This window comes from Geotrypetes seraphini, chromosome 9 (assembly GCF_902459505.1).
Source record: "Geotrypetes seraphini chromosome 9, aGeoSer1.1, whole genome shotgun sequence".
Lineage (NCBI taxonomy): Eukaryota > Metazoa > Chordata > Amphibia > Gymnophiona > Dermophiidae > Geotrypetes > Geotrypetes seraphini.
Window position 1 is genome coordinate 151,218,661 of NC_047092.1, and position 16,183 is coordinate 151,234,843.

General features: G+C 45.2%; 1 protein-coding gene across 4 annotated transcripts in view; it reads right to left on the reverse strand.

Annotated features, from left to right (window-relative positions):
- GK5 (glycerol kinase 5) overlaps nucleotides 1–10,922 on the reverse strand; it is a 113,859-nt gene extending 102,937 nt beyond the window's left edge. The window contains exon 1 of one of the 4 annotated variants that reach the window (XM_033958159.1): nucleotides 10,890–10,922. In XM_033958159.1, coding sequence (XP_033814050.1) covers nucleotides 10,890–10,892 — 3 coding nt within the window. In that variant the 5' untranslated portion in view covers nucleotides 10,893–10,922. Of the gene's footprint in view, nucleotides 1–10,397; nucleotides 10,664–10,889 lie in introns of those variants that run through there. The other 3 variants (XM_033958157.1, XM_033958158.1, XM_033958160.1) reach the window with 3 other exon arrangements.
- Between the last annotated feature and the right edge of the window lie 5,261 nt (nucleotides 10,923–16,183).

A 16,183-nucleotide genomic window follows, 5' to 3' on the forward strand; every position in this document is an offset into this window, starting at 1 on the left:
CCTCATTCCCTCCCCCAACTTTTTCTTCCTCTCTCCCTGACCTTTCTTTCTTTTTTTCTGTTTCTCTTCTTTCCTTCTGTTTCCCTGCCTGCCCCCTTTCTTTCTTTCTCCCAGCCTCCTGTCCAGCAGTAACTCTCTTCCCTTCCTCCCCTCCCAGCAGCATCTCTCCGTCTCCCTCTCCAGTAGCAGCTGTCCCTTTTTTTTCCTTGCCCAGCAGCTTCCCAGATTCCTTTCCCTCCTCCCCTCCCAGAAGCATCTCTCCGTCTCCTTCTCCCTCTCCAGTAGCAGCTGTCCCTTTTTTTCCTAGCCCAGCAGCTTCCCAGATTCCTTTCCCTCCTCCCCTCCCAGAAGCATCTCTCCTTCTTCTCCCTCTCCAGTAGCAGCTGTCCTTTTTTTTCCTGGCCTAGCAGCTTCCCAGATTCCTTTCCCTCCTCCCCTCCCAGATGCATCTCTCCTTCTCCTTCTCCCTCTCCAGTAGCAGCTGTCCCTTTTTTTTCCTGGCCCAGCAGCTTCCCAGATTCCTTTCCCTCCTCCCCTCCCAGAAGCATCTCTCCTTCTCCCTTTCCAGTAGCAGCTGTCCCTTTTTTCCCCTGCCCAGCAGCTTCCCAGACTGATAGTGGTTTTCTCCCCTCCCAGCAGCTCTTCTTACTTCCCAGCGCAGCGATTCACGAAGGCAGCCTCGGGTCCTTTGTTGTGTCGCGCCGCCTCTGAGGAAAGAGGAAGTTGCATCATCAGAGGCAGCCGCGACTCAGCAAAAGCCCCGAGGCTGCCTTCGTGAATCGCTGCGCTGGGAAGTAAAGGAGAGCTGCAGAGAGGGGAGAAAGCCACTGTCGGAGGCTCCCCAAGATCTCTCCGGCCCAGCGCACGCTTCCGATGCTGATCTTGCAGAAGTTCAAATGAGTCAATCTTGCCGGTCCTGCGCTGTGACGAGAAACTTGTGCGCTGCGACCTAATATTTTGTGCGCCAGCGCACGCCAGCGCAGCTTAGCGGGAACACCCACTATACAGATCCATGGTGAGACCTCATCTCGAGTATTGTGTTCAATTCTGGAGACCACACTACCGGAAAGATGTGTTGAGAGTTTGAGTCGGTTCAGCAAATGGCTACCAGGATGGTCTTGGGGCTCAGGGATCTCACGTATGAAGAAAGGTTAAAAAAACTGCGGATGTACTCGCTGGCCCGTAGGTAACGGGCCAGCAGAGCGCTAGACCGATTTCCATTCTCAAACAAAGCCTGTTTCAATTGCGTCTTCCTAAATGCTAAATCCTCAAGTTGTAGTTGATGTAATTCCAGCCGTGCTTTACTCAATTCCACATAGACCCTGGGTCGGGGATCAGACTTATGCTGTTTTTCTAATTCCATCAATCTTTCACGGAGACCCAAAGAGCGCCTAGCTCTATCTCGTTTTTTACGGGCCCCCCATTTAACAAAAATACCCCTGGTAACAGCTTTCAAGGCATCCCAAAGGATCCCGTCTCCTACTTCCCCATTATCATTCATGTGCATATATTCCGCAATAGAATCTCGCACTTCTTGTAATATGATAGGATCCCCTAAAAGAGATTCATTTAAACGCCAAAATCTTCTACCAGATTGAATCCTAAGACCCTTACATACCACCCAGACAGGAGAATGATCAGAAATCTGAATGTTACCAAGCTCCGCCTCTTGAATCCCACCCCAAAGGTTTCTGTGTGCCCAAATACCATCTATTCTCATGTAAGTCTGTGTAGCATGGGCGTAATGAGAGTAATTCCTCTGGGTACCATGGAGTAATCTCCAGCAATCCACTAATCCCAACTGGTGCATAAACCTAACCAAGGCCTTACTGTGATGTCGAAGAGCCATGCGTCCCCCCCTGGAATGGTCCAAAGAGAGATCGGGACACACATTAAAATCCCTTCCACAAAAGATTGCACCCTGTACAAAGGCACGCAGGCCCTCAGGAAGACCAGAATAGTAATGAGATTGATCTGTGTTAGGCCCATATATATTAATAATAGTAATCACTTTTCCTTGGATCTGACCCCTAATAGCTAAACATCGTCCCTCTCCATCTTTAAAGACTTCATCCACCACCAACCCTATCCCCTTACGGACCAAAATAGCCAAACCCCCCACCCTCTGTGTGCCTCTAGCCCGATGGGTCCACAATTGATCATGAGGTGTATGCAATAACCACTCATCCCTTGGTCTTAAATGAGTTTCTTGCAGTAAACAGATCCCACTTTAGCCTGTGCAATTCACGAAAAACTATACTACGCTTCCCTGGGTTATTTAATCCATTGACATTCCATGAGCCTAGGACAATAGAACTATCTTTCCGTGAATGATCCCCCTTATCCCTCCCTCCCATCCCCCCACTCCTCCCTCCCCCCCTTCTGTCTATCTGACCCCGACATACCCAAAAACTGGGTAGCCAGAGAGAAGAAGTAAGGTCTCCCCCCCACAGAAGGCAACTCGAACCCTTTATACAAGCGTCCCTCTCCCGTGCTCTTAAATCCAAAAATGCCCACCACAATGAACAACATAAGCAGTAGAACAAAGCAATAATAAATACCAAAAAAAAAAAAAATAGGATTTACAGACAATAATGCTTGCTATGATAACCCTCAACAATTTTCTTGCGAAACAACGTTCTGAGAGAGCAAAATCAAGTTAGTCCTCGCAAAGGACAGTCTAGGTAACCCCTGGCAGATGCCAGACTCCCCATAACCAGGACCAATTGTCCCAGAATAAAAGGGGAGAAAAAAAGGAAAAAATGGATAGAAATCTCCACAAGCCTTCAAGTATGGTCCTTCAATTGCCGCTTCCCAGTGCGCCCAACAGTAGACCAAACACCAGGAGAACGTTTCTCCGCCCTCTTAGGTACAGCAACTGGAACCTCGGGAACATTTCTGCGCCCCAATTCTTTCAGGGCTGCCCACGCCTCCTCCACATCACCAACACGTTTGGATTTTCCATCTATCGTGATCCACACCCCAAAGGGAAACAGCCAACGATAGCGATGACCTTCAGCTCGCAACAATTGCGTTATCTGTTGAAAGTTCCGGCGTTTTTGTAAAGTAGCCCAGGCCAAGTCCTGAAAAATGCCCACAGAGATGTTATTCCAGCGATATTCCTGTTTACGCCTCGCTACTTGTAAAACTTTTTCTTTAATCCCAAAATCCAGGAAACAAGCAATGATATCCTTAGGCCCCGTACTTCGTGCAGGACCCAAACTGCGATGAGCCCGCACAATTACTATTGGTCCAGGCAGAGAGCCATGTGCCTCAGTTAGTAGATCAGCACATATTTTGTTCACCACCGGGGCACAATCCTTATATTCCTCAGTATCTGGTACGCCCTTAAAACGCAAATTGCATCGGCGAGATCGGTTTTCTAAATCTTCCACCTGATTTTGTAATGTCAGGATGGAGGACGGCATTTGATCCAGCTCAGCCCGCATGGTCAGCAAATCTTGTGTCAGCTCCGAAACTCGATCCTCCGTGTCTCCCACCCGGCCTCCCAGCTCGGCCACTTCAGACCGCAACTCTGTCATTGCTGCTTTTAAGTCCTGACGAACACCCACCATTTCATCCTTTAAAGCTCGAAACCAATCCTGTAACATTTGGGGGGTGATCGCCTCAATGGGTGCGCTCTCGATGGCAGGCTCTTCTTCATCCGATTCCGTGTGTACCGGCGCCATTTTTTTTTTTTTGCTTCCCAGCGATCCACTACTACTCGCGGTAGCCGATTTCTCCCCTTCAGACAAAGGAAATCGATATTTATCTAATTTCTTACGGGTCTCCATCTCAGCTGTAATCCAACAATATTGTAAATATTGTAACTCCGTCGTTCAGAACGCTGCAATATTAGAATATCTCATGTGCCCCTACGGAGCTCTCTGCTCAAGCAGCCATTCTGTGAGCTGACATCACTTCCTCCGAAGATGATATTTTCTTTCTCAAGGAACCCTCGGCCACAAGAGGGCACCCGCTCAAACTCAGGGGCAGAAAATTTCATGGCGACACCAGAAAGTATTTCTTCACAGAGAGAGTGGTTGATCATTGGAACAAGCTTCCAGTGCAGGTGATCGAGGCAGACAGCGTGCCAGACTTTAAGAATAAATGGGATACCCATGTGGGATCCCTACGAGGGTCAAGATAAGGAAATTGGGTCATTAGGGCATAGACAGGGGGTGGGTAAGCAGAGTAGGCAGACTTGATGGGCTGTAGCCCTTTTCTGCCATCATCTTCTATGTTTCTATGTAGTCAGGTCATAAATACATCAGTCAGTGAAAAGCTCCTTTGTCTGTTATCTATCAAGTCTTTATACCATCTTACCCTACAGGCTACAAAATGTCTGGAAGAGAGACTGAAGTTTACATTGTCATACAATGCATTCTGTAATTCCGAAACAAATTATATTCATAAAATTAATGTAGATTTAATTAACAAAAAAGTAAATAGATTCTGCATAAAAGAATAGTTATAAATGAATATTAATTTTTTGAAGACTGTTTTAAAAACTAAAACAGCACTTTGGGGTTTTTAACTCATTTGCCATCTTTACCTGCATTTAAAAATAAAATTAAAAAAAGTAACAAACCATCTTTACCTACAAAATATAATTCTAACCAAATTAACAATTGCTCAAAAATTAGAAATATTTGGTCCAGAACTCCTCACCGTGAAAGTTATCTAATACACTCTTAAAATGACCCAATATACAAAAAGAGGGGCATAATTAAAAACAACATCTAAGTCCCCTTTTGACCTAAGGCCCTAGGCGTATAAAGTAAGCAGCAGGGAAAAAAGTCCAAAATGTGTTTTGTTTCAAGAATGACCTACCTGTAAGTTCAGGAGTTTAAATCACCCAGAACGCCACTACATCTACCTTTAAGCCCTATTCTCAAAATAAATAAATCGCCCAAGACCTTTTAGGTGTAGGAGGGACCAGTCCTTTAACTAAAAGCACGATTCTCTAACCGGCATCTGTCATAAGCGCCGGTTAGAGAATTGTGGAATCGCCCTCTCCCCCTCCCCCCTCAATGACCGCGGCAGGAGGGATGCCCAGTCCCTCCTGCCCAAAGCCGCTGCGACCCTCTGAATGTCTGACAGGTTGCCTGGATGGAACTTATACCTGTTTTGACTTGGTCTAAGTCAAAACGTATAAGTTCTAGATCGGGCTGCTGAGCTGATTGCGGCTGCTGCAATCAGCTCAGCAGTCCAGGCAATCCGTCCCCCTGGCCACGTAATGATCACAGCAGGAGGGATGCCCAGTCCTTCCTGCTCAAAGCTACCGTGACACCCCCCCCCCCCCCCCCGAATGTTCCCTGGCAGGAGAGATGCCCTAGAGATCTGGCAAATCGGAATCTTAGGCCACTCCCAGTGCATCCCAATACTTTTGATAAAATTAGGCATGTATTACACCTTATAGAGATGGCGTGCACTCGGCATATCCCCTCTTTGGTTATCCCTTGATGCAGAGAATGCCTTCGATAGCAACATGGAGGAACAGCAGGCTGCTCCTCACTTGGAACACGAAAGGAACACAAATAATATAAAGAAAGATAAGTATATGACAATAAAGAAACTATAATTATAATATATGTACATAGATGGTATAAATAGATATATAGTACTTCCCCGATATTCACGGGGGTTCCGTTCCAGGAACCCCTGCGAATGTTGAAAAACCGTGAGTACGGTTTTTAGCGGAGGAGACAGGAAAGGGCAGCCGGAGCGCTGTCTGGCCTCACCAATCAGGAGCTGCATGTCAAAGCAGCTCCTGATTGGTGAGGCCTGACTTTAGTGCAGGAAGAGGCAGTTGGAGCATACCGCGAGTGATTTCCTTCACTTGCCAGTGCTCCGGCTGCTCTCTCCTGCCTCTCTGGCTGCCCTCTCCTGCCCAGTCATTCACGGTTGGAAAATACCACAAATGACCAGGTCCGTGAATCTCCGACTGCAAATGACCGGGGGAGTACTGTAGATATATTTAGCTCATATAATGTAACACCATTGATGAAGCTCATTTATGGCAACACCTTTATCGAAGCTCACGCTAACTGCTCTGAATTGACTTCCCTGTCAGTAGTAGTGGTATAGAAGCTTCCAATAAACAAACAATAATGTATTACCCAAAAATTGGAGTTTGTTATTGAATAATAATTTTCTACTAAAGGCTTATCTAAAAATGTTTCCTTTTGTCAGAGGTGTCTCAAAGCTGCAGTAATAGAAAAACATTACTAGAGAATTCACAATTATCTTCAAATTAAAGTTTTACTCATAACACTTTCACTGTCTAGCAGAAAGAAGGGGAGAGTTAAAAAAAATATAGTAGGACTCAAACAAAGAAGAATCCCTGCCATCTCCTGATTTGCAGCCACAGAAAACTGTCTCAGAGCCCGAGTGTCTAAATCCCCCTAGGATTAGATGACTTTTTATGGATAGCTATAACAAAAAATGAAATCTCTACATATTCATCTGAAGTAGGAATTTGATAACTTCCCTCTATCCTACTAAATCATTCTATCAAGATATGGACTCGTGTAAAACATATTTTCTTTGAGCAGTCTTCAAAAGTTACTATTTTAGAGTTGCAACATTCCTTCTTGCACAGCCCAGTAGCAGCACAAGTCTAAAATTCAATCAAAGAGTAACTTAAACCAGTGTTTTTCAACCGCTGTTCCGCGGCACACTAGTGTGCCGCGAGATGTTGCCTGGTGTGCCGCAGGGCCGCCATCAGGGCAGTACTACCAGTCCTGCATTCAGGGGCCCGGAGCTGACAGGGGGCCCGAGGCAGGGGCGCCAGTAGCTCACCAAGGCAAAGTGAGTTGATCACCCAGGAACTCACTTTGTCTTGGCGATCTAATCTATCGAGCCGATAAGTCTTCTTCTCCCCGACGTCAATTCTGCAGTCGGAGAGGAAGTTCGGGCCAGCCAATCGCTGCCTGGCTGGGCGGAACTTCCTCTCCGATTGCAGAATTGACGTCAGGGAGAGCATGCGTTGGCGTCGGCTTTGGGGCCTGTTATCCATTGGTGGGTCCTGTTCCCCGATGGCAGCGGCAGTGGCTTGGGGAACGGCAGGGAGAAATAAAGAAAGGGGGCAGGCAGGGAGAAAGAAGGAAAGAAGAGAAACAGAAAAAAGAAAGAAAGGTCAGGGAGAGAGGAAGAAAAAGTTGGGGGAGGGAATGAGGTGTGGAGGAGAGAAAGCATACAGGCTGATAGAAGGGAAGAAAGATTGGATGCACAGTCAGAAGAAGAAAGTGCAACCAGAAATCACCAGACAAGGTAGGAAAAATGATTTTATTTTAAATTTAGCAAAGTGGAGGCAGTATTACCACAGTTTTCAAAGGAATTTGCCCAAATAACTTTAGTTAACTGGGTAAATTCCCAGAGATGAAAACTTCCCTTCACTTACTATGCACAGTTCTGAATTTATATCTGCTGTCTATATTTTACAATATGGTCACCTTTTACTAAACCGCAATAGTGGTTTTTAGCGCAGGGAGCCTATGAGCGTCAAGAGCAGCGCTGGGCATTCAGCGCAGCTCCCTGCGCTAAAAACTGCTATTGTGGTTTAATAAAAAGGATGGAGAGTATATTTGTCTATTTTTGTATGCTATAAAAACCAAATAAAGAGAGAGACTGAGAGCTGTTGACGAAGAGCTACGTGTGTGTCTTTCTTCGATTCCAGCCAGAATATCAGCTTTGTGTTCAGCCAAACAGGCCCAGGTTCCGCACTGAATAAAGTATTTTATAATTTTTCACTATTCTGTTTACTTAATATTTCATAATAAAGTAATTATAAAATACTTTCTTTGTGTTTATTTGATTCCTATTCAAGAGAATTACTTTATATATAGTCAATATAGGCACAGAGTTAAATTTTTTAACATTTTCTAATGGTGGTGTGCCTCGTGATTTTTTTCATGAAACAAGTGTGCCTTTGCCCAAAAAAGGTTGAAAAACACTGACTTAAACCACCTCTGCTCCTTAGCTTTTAACAATCTTTTCCATCATTATACTCACACAAATGGAGACTAAGGACTAGATTCACTAAGCCCACTGATCAAGTCCCGACCACTTAGCGACCTGCTTTTCCTCCGAGCCAATTCACTAACCTCTGTCCCGATCATCCTCCGATCCACGCATCAAAAATAAGCGACTGCTGAGGACCAGTCGCTCAGGTCCTTTCCGACTGCCCTGCTTTCTGCCGCCCTACTCTCTGCCCCGATCTTCCGCTCTTCCCCACAGTGCAAGCCCATGGTTTTAACCCACAGGTTTAAAGCGTGTTAAAACCATGGGCTCGGGGAATTAAAAAATTTCTGCTTTTGTAAGCATACGCAGACCATCTACAGGCAAAGAAGATGGTCTGCGCATGCTTTAGGATCGTTCACTAGTGATCCATGTGGTTGGAGGGGGGTGTTCCTCCGATCGCCCCCCCTTTAAATACTGACCTGTTGTGGAATACTAGCCTGCTGCGGATCGGGCACGATCGGCAGTTTAGTGAATCTAGCCCTAAATTATTCACACAAGTACTAAGTAAACAAATTCAGGTAAACACCATGCATGTTCAATGTGGTGATCAGACTTTTGAAAAACCTTCATGCCCATGACCCTGTCTCCCAAGCTCTAGTTTTGGCTCACTGGCTGGCTGTAGCCAAATGTTGTGTCTTCAAGGACCTGATGCTAGCGTTCAAATCCTCGCAAGACATGGCGCCAGCCTATGTGATGACTAATCTTCCCTCTGTATGTGCTGAACCGGACCCTCTGCTCCCAGGACGAAATATGCCTCAAAATGACCCCTGGTTGTGCCCTTCAACTGCAAACCGCAAAGCAACGGTCCTACTTCCACTTCACACTGAGTCACTGGAATTGACTGCCCCTGCAGCTCAGATCCCTTAAAGGACTACTCTTCAGCTTTAAAAAAGCATTAAAAAAAATACCAAAAACATACTTCTTCACCTAAACCCCTACCCTTGCCCGATAGACTACAAAGAGATGTACACTGGTATGTGTCACATAAGGATAACTTGTATCATACACTAACTTTCTGTGTGTCAAAAACTTGTACTGGAAACCTTGCATCATAAGGACAACAATAGCAAATTGTAACCAGTAAACTGTATATTATCATTAGCCCCTATCATGTATCAAGTTAAGATAAAAATTTGTATCGTAAACTTGTACAGAAATTATGTATGTTAAACATGTAACCTGTTCTGAGCTCTTTGGGGACAACAGGCTACAAAACAAACAAGGCAGAGAATTGAAACCTAAAACCGACATTCTGGAGCACTTTTCAATAGCTAACCCTATCCTTAGGGGAAAAAATGATCATATCAAACTTATTAAGACTTATGTAGTAGTCAAGACTTGTTGAATGTTCTTATAAATTTTGAGCTGAATGAATATACTATGCATCCTGAATTGCAGTTTTTGTCAAAAGAATGTAAAAAAAATGTACAAGGGTGTGAAGATTGTTCCAAGGCAGTATGTTACAGTAAAAAGAACATCTCTCAAAAATGTTATCAACCTGTCAAAATAACATCACACTGGTAACAATGTATTGCGACTAAATAGCAATCCCATGACCATCGTCAACCTAACCAGTTGAGAATTTCTTTGTTTTATTGGGATTTATTAACTGCCTTTATGAAGAGATATTGTATTCAGAAGCGACACTGCTTACAATAAAAACAGCACACTTGTATTACCTATAGAGAACACAAAAAGTATGAAAACATTTATAGCACAGACAAACCCAGACCTTCCTCGTTAACTTCAGAACCCCATCGGGCAGCGACTTCCTAGTTTTGTTAGGAATGTCTTATATGGAAACCATAGATATTTATTCATTTTTAAAATTTATATACTGTTTATAATTGCAGGGTCTGTCTGCTTGGGCAAAATTTACACTCTAGGACCTAGTGAAACATAAGATAAGAGTATGAGCTCACAGGGACAGACAGGGAAAATGCTTGAGTACCTGAATGTAAATCACTTAGGCTATAAGTGGTATACAAATACTAAAAAAAAAAACACCACCCTAAAAAATATTTAAATAAATAAGTAAATCAATCAATCATGTTTAATCACATATGTAAAGCAGGAGGATCAGCATTGCAGGGCAGAGTCCATTGCATTCAGGTTAACAACTTTACAACTCCTTTTTATCAAGCCGAGTTGCTAAATGCCGAGCCGCCCACAAGGATAGAATGGGCGGTTCGGCAGCGCACCTTGATAAAAGTGGGGGCTAGTAGAGCTTTGCGTCTTACGGGAAAAATCGTTCGCATAAAGTCATCAATAGCACATCCTTCAGAAGGGAAGCTAACCGTAAGCAACCGTCAAAGGGTGGGGCGAAAAGCCAGCGCCGGGCTCAGCTGCTCCACATAAACTGCCGCCCCTACCTTCCGTTCACTGGATCCCAGGAGCTCCGCCGCCCTATCGTAGACGTGACCCCGCAGAACGGTGCTGCCCACGTCCAGTGCCAGCAGAAAGCCCCTCTCGACGTACCCGTTCCTCGGCCCTTTCCCCGGCATAGCACCTGGCGCTTTCCCGGCGGAGGCGAACCAGCGCCGCAGCGCCACTCTGCTTTACTTTCGAAAGGGGCTGTCTCGCCTTCCCTCTCGCTGGCGTCATCGCGTGATCGGAAGTCGACTGGTCGCACGTGCCCGGGGGCTGGACCTTAGCAGGGCTCTGCTGCGACGTAGTCGTCGTCTCCAGGCGCGTGCGTCATTGCCTCCGTGGTACGTGGACTTCGACATGGCAGTCCCGACCCAGCTCTCTGCTGCTGGGGGTAGATAACAGACACACTTTGGTAGCAAACCTATTCCGGTCTCGCTGTTTCAATATATTTTCATCATCTACAACCAATTAAATAATTTTTTATTTTATTTTACCATTTAAACGTCTTTAAAGGGTCCTTCGATCACGGCAGCCACCGCAGTAGCTACTTCGTGCTTACAAGACCGATGCTAGAGTTTGTGGCTCCCCAATCTAGCCTATAAATCGGAGGGGGGGGGGGGTTGTCCCTGATCTGCTACCAATGGTGTGCAGGCTTTAGCACTTGTAGACCAAATTTTGAGGGGGAATAGAAGAGGATTCCACTCCGACCCCATTGAACCACAGCCCCCCCCCCAACAGACACATGCTCCCCATATACCTTTCAAGTGTGTATTCTGCCTTCATAGGGTTACCATATCTGACACGTGACCATGCCCCTGACTTTCACCCATTTTCTTAGTCCCCTCCATCTCCTTTGCTTCCTGGTTACATGCTCTAACATCCTCATTCAATCCCCAGCTGTGTTCCACTTCCACTACCTCTAAAACACCAAAATGGATGCTGCCTGTACCTAATCCTTTCCTCCTATAGCTCCACCACCAAATTCTCCAATACCAGCCTTTCCCTCTCTATCAAATGCTAACGTTCACAATTCATCACCCTATCTCATAGACCTGGCCATTCACCACCAATACATTCAGGAACTTTCAGGTTATTGACCTTGAGCTCTCTTCGCCTCTGTCTCATCCCTCTCAACTACTATATAACATAAGACTTAACAAAGCTGTCTTCTCCTGAAAGGTCACTTTGGGAAGCCACAAACCTAGAGACTTGAAGAAAGCACAGATGGTTTATTAGCATACGTATGTGACTCCCGAGCTCCAAGCTGGCTTCAGAAGTGCCAAAACCAGGATGTTACAGAGATATTTATACATTCTTCTGGCTAAACAACTGACTTCTAGAAAAAATTGTTCACATGTTACTTTTCTTAACAGTCATTGGTGCTAAGCTCACACTAGCAGGTCACTTATCTAGGCCCTGCAGTCTTTCTGTTATATGTCGTTTATGCTGAGATAGCCATAAGAAGTTAGAATGTCCAAGCTAACACCCAAGACAGGCAGGCTAGAACATGAGATAAGTTAGGTCTGCAGCTAAACATAACTCAGCATTTTATTAAAGAGAAAAGTTAGGAAAACCAGTCCCAGACTCCTTCAGTCCCCCCTTTCAGGCTAGTTGAATGAAGGAGGAAGGAGACAAGCCTGATAAAGTTCAAGAAGAAGGAAGGTCAGGATCAATTGTAGGGACTGGTTGATACTTGGGAAGCGCAAGGGCCATAGCAGCAGTGGAACGGTCAACAGTTCAGTGGGGCAGCGTTATGGCTATGGGGACCACACAGGGCAGGCAGCAAAGGAGCAGAGAAGACAGGGCAGCAACCAGCAAGTTGGTCTTCATTGCTAAACCAGAGGGCAACCAGGAGCCGAAGGTGCCAGAGATCCAGTCTGAAGTGAGACCACGCCAGGTCTGGACAGAAACATGAGCCAGTTTGGTGACATGATCCACAACGTCCTCAATCACTTTACTCAAGTTCAAGGCAGCAGTTGGAGAGGTTGAATTTACCACAGGCACCACCTTCTATCTAGAGTTAGGCAGTTCTGATAGATAGCAATGCACATTTTAGCATTCGCTCTGCCAATGGTACTCAGGAGGTCTCATTAATTATCAGTTCGAGTACAGCTTGTAGACGAATAATGCAGTTCAGCATATAGATTGGGGTCCGATAGCCCCAGGTGTCATCCTCAGCCCATGTGGCAGGTCTGTAAACAGCAATGATCCGTTCTGCAGGACAGTCATCTCCCCATTCACCTATTTTAAGGGAATTAGTGGCAGTAGATCGCTTTTGGCAACCCCTGTTGTCGAATACAGGGGCTCCCAGGTGTTCACCATTGGCCAGCAGTAACAAGAAGAAGCTGAGACAGATCATGCCAAGTACACATGTACCAGTCCAGTTAGCAGGCAACCAAGAGTAAGCAAACAGATCACAGAGCCAATATCGATCATCAGGAGCTGGCCATCATTTATAGGAAGTTCCATTAAGCAGTGTCTGAAGGGCGCTGAAGATAGTGGGAAGCAACAATGGAGGTTCGCAAGGCCCATCGTGAAGGTCGTGGACCTGATGCAAAAGTGAGGTTTTGTGAAGTCAGGTTTAACAAGTCCAGCTGCTTTGCCTCCCATGGCCACTGTTCTCACATACCAGTCCCTCCTCGTACAAAACAATTGCTAACATTAAGAGTCTGACCTATAGTTTCAGCAAACTGTATAAACAGATTTCTAGGAATATCAGTATCTACTTTCATAATTTCATAAAACTGGGGAAACACCACAGAGTGATGGACAGGAGCACTTGAGCGGGATACAATACGGACATATACATCAGTACCTGGGTCTCACCTTTTACCATCAATATACAATGCCATGCGGGCTCTGGCCTTCTGGACTTGGACATTGGCATTCCAGTTATGTGGGTCAGTGATAGTGAAAACCATGGGATTGCAGTGGCCTGTAGTACACAAGGGGCCGGAGCTAGGACCTATAGTAAGGGAGGCAGAGGGGGTATTGACTGGGTATTTATGAGGGTTCTTGTAGGTGGCCCACAAGACACATTCCTATAAAGGACAGGCTCCACCATTAGTGAAGGTTTCCTCATAGGGGCAGTTCTTAAAGGCATCAGGTTATACAGACATATAGACTTAACACATTTGGTATAATAACGCTGTCAATCTAGGGAGCCACACAATACTGTATTAGGGACAAAACCATGACCCTGGGCAACATCAAATAACACACATGTATCAAAAATACAAAGACATCGGGCGAGTGGGGTCTACAATAAGAGTCTGGTTGATAAGTGGACCCTCAACATTATCAATGCAGATTTCCACCCACTTTTAAACTTCATCACCAGTAGGCTGGAAACAGAAAATACCCTCTGATGTTTGACACTTTCTGTACTAACTCCATCATGCAAACAAACATCAGGCAAAGGGGCTAGGGGCCCTTATTAAGTACAATAGGAAAGAAATACAGAAGAAAGAAACATAAGGCAGTGAAGGCAACACAAATATCAGATACTAGCTGATGCCCCGGCGTTGCAAGGGTATTTAATTATAGCAATAACACTGTAAATGGATTCAAATAAAGATACTTTATAGTGGTGAATGAAATTATTTTTTTACAGCTTAATAAAAAGTACAATATTCAAATTATAATGTAAAATATTTGACAAAATGAATACAACTAACGCAAAACGTGATTATAAACAACAATTTTAGTTTCACCTCCTGGAGCAAGAACATATAAATTCTTGAGCAAGCAACATAGAGTTGTGGGCCGCGAGACCCCCAGTTACATATTTTCCATTGACATGAATGGGTGAAATCTGATTTTCTGTTTGTAGCTCTGCCCACGTGTGCAGGTGGGCTGCGAGACCCCCAGAACATATCACCCCAGGTAGTGAGGGATCTGCATACCAAGTTTCGTTCAAATCGGTCAAGCCGTTTTTGAATTACAGTGAGAATGGCAGCTTTTTACATTTTTTCCATTGACATGAATGGGTGAAATCTGATTTTCTGTTTGTAGCTCCACCCACGTGTGCAGGTGGGCCGCGAGACCCCTAGAACATATCATCCCAGGTAGTGAGGGATCTGCATACCAAGTTTCGTTCAAATCGGTCAAGCCGTTTTTGCGTGATCGTGGCACATACACACACACATACATACATACATACCTCCGATTTTATATATATAGATATATATATATATATGCTAACATAGGAAGCTCATTTTTCTTTCAGGCACAACTTAGAAAACTTCAAACAGTTATACTCAAGACACTTGCTAAAGGCAGTGGTGAACCACAGGCAGTCAATTAAATTCAAACACTTGTAAAGAATTATATTCAGAACACCTGCTAAGTACAGTGGTAAATATTCAGAACTTTTGAGGTCTTAGAAAGCTTCAGCTGAAGATCCGTGTTGTAGTGGAACCAAGTTTCGTGTCCAGACACCTTGACTACTGTAAGATTAGAAATTAGGACAGTAAAAGGACCTATCTATCTAGGTTTCAGGGGGTCTGACTTCCAAGTTTTCAGCCATACTGTATTTCCAGGGACATACCCATGAACTTGTGTAGCTATCGGTAGTGGGGCCCTTTCCAGGACCCATTTGTGGAGCTCTTGAAGGGCTTTAGCTAAAGATTGGACTTGACTCTGGAAGATATATGATCCCAGAGTAGCAAAGGAACCAGGGTCTGGATTCATAATGGGTGGTGGCCGGCTGAACATGAGCTGGAACTGGGACTGTTTAGTGGATTTAGATGGGGGTGCATCTAATCTGAAAAAGAACAGAAGGCAACAAGATAGGCCAGGGCAGATTAGTTTCTTCAATTCGTTTGGTGAGAAGGATCTTAAGATTCTGTTCATCCTTTCAGCTCTGGGGATGGTAAGCAGCATATACTTTCCATTCAATTTGGAGGGCTTGAGCAGTTTGTTGTACGACATCAGCAATGAAGGCGGGGCTGTTGTCGTTGCCTATGGAAACAAGGAGACCGAAGCATGGAATTATATCAGTCAGGAGGTGTTTGGTTACGTCCCTGGCGCATTCAGTGCAAGTAAGGAAGGCTTCGACCCATCTAGTCAGGGTGTCTGTGAAGACTAGGAGGTGACTAAGGGAACGGGAAATGGGCATGTGGGTAAAATCTACAGATAGGACCTGCATCAAATGTGTTCCAATGGGTTGGTGTCCAAGAGGTGGCAGTCGTCTGATTGCGGAATTTATTCTAGAGCCGACAACACACTGTCGGACCATATTCTGGACTAGCTGGTCAAGATGATTGATAAAGAAATGTCTCTTGAGAGTCATTTTCATAGCGGGTTCTCCAGAGTGTGCCAGATCATGGCATCTTTTGACAATCGTGAGGGCCAGGTGTTGAGGAATGACTATGAGGGTACCCGCTGTTCTTGCGTTTGAAGTATCAGTGTGTGGGTCTGGATTGGCGCTTATTTGTATCCTGTGTATCCACCCCCCTTTCAGGACAGACTGGCCTGAAAGAATGCGGACCCAAGTCTGTTCCTGAGAAGTGTACTGGGGTGTAAGGGTGTCCAGAAAAGGAATGATGGTGTACAGAGGAGACGAAGAAGGGGGCAGAGGCTGGCAGCTCAGGCTGTGTGGTCAGCAAGGGCATTGCCGCATGAGACAAGATCAGTGACACAACGGTGGGCTCGACAGTGCATAACCGCAATTTGTAAGGGCAATTTGATGGCCTTGAGGAGGTCAAGAATGAGGGGAGCATGATGGATCAGGCGGCCAGAGGCTGTAATGAAACCTCAATATTTCCAGAAGGCCCTATGGGAATGC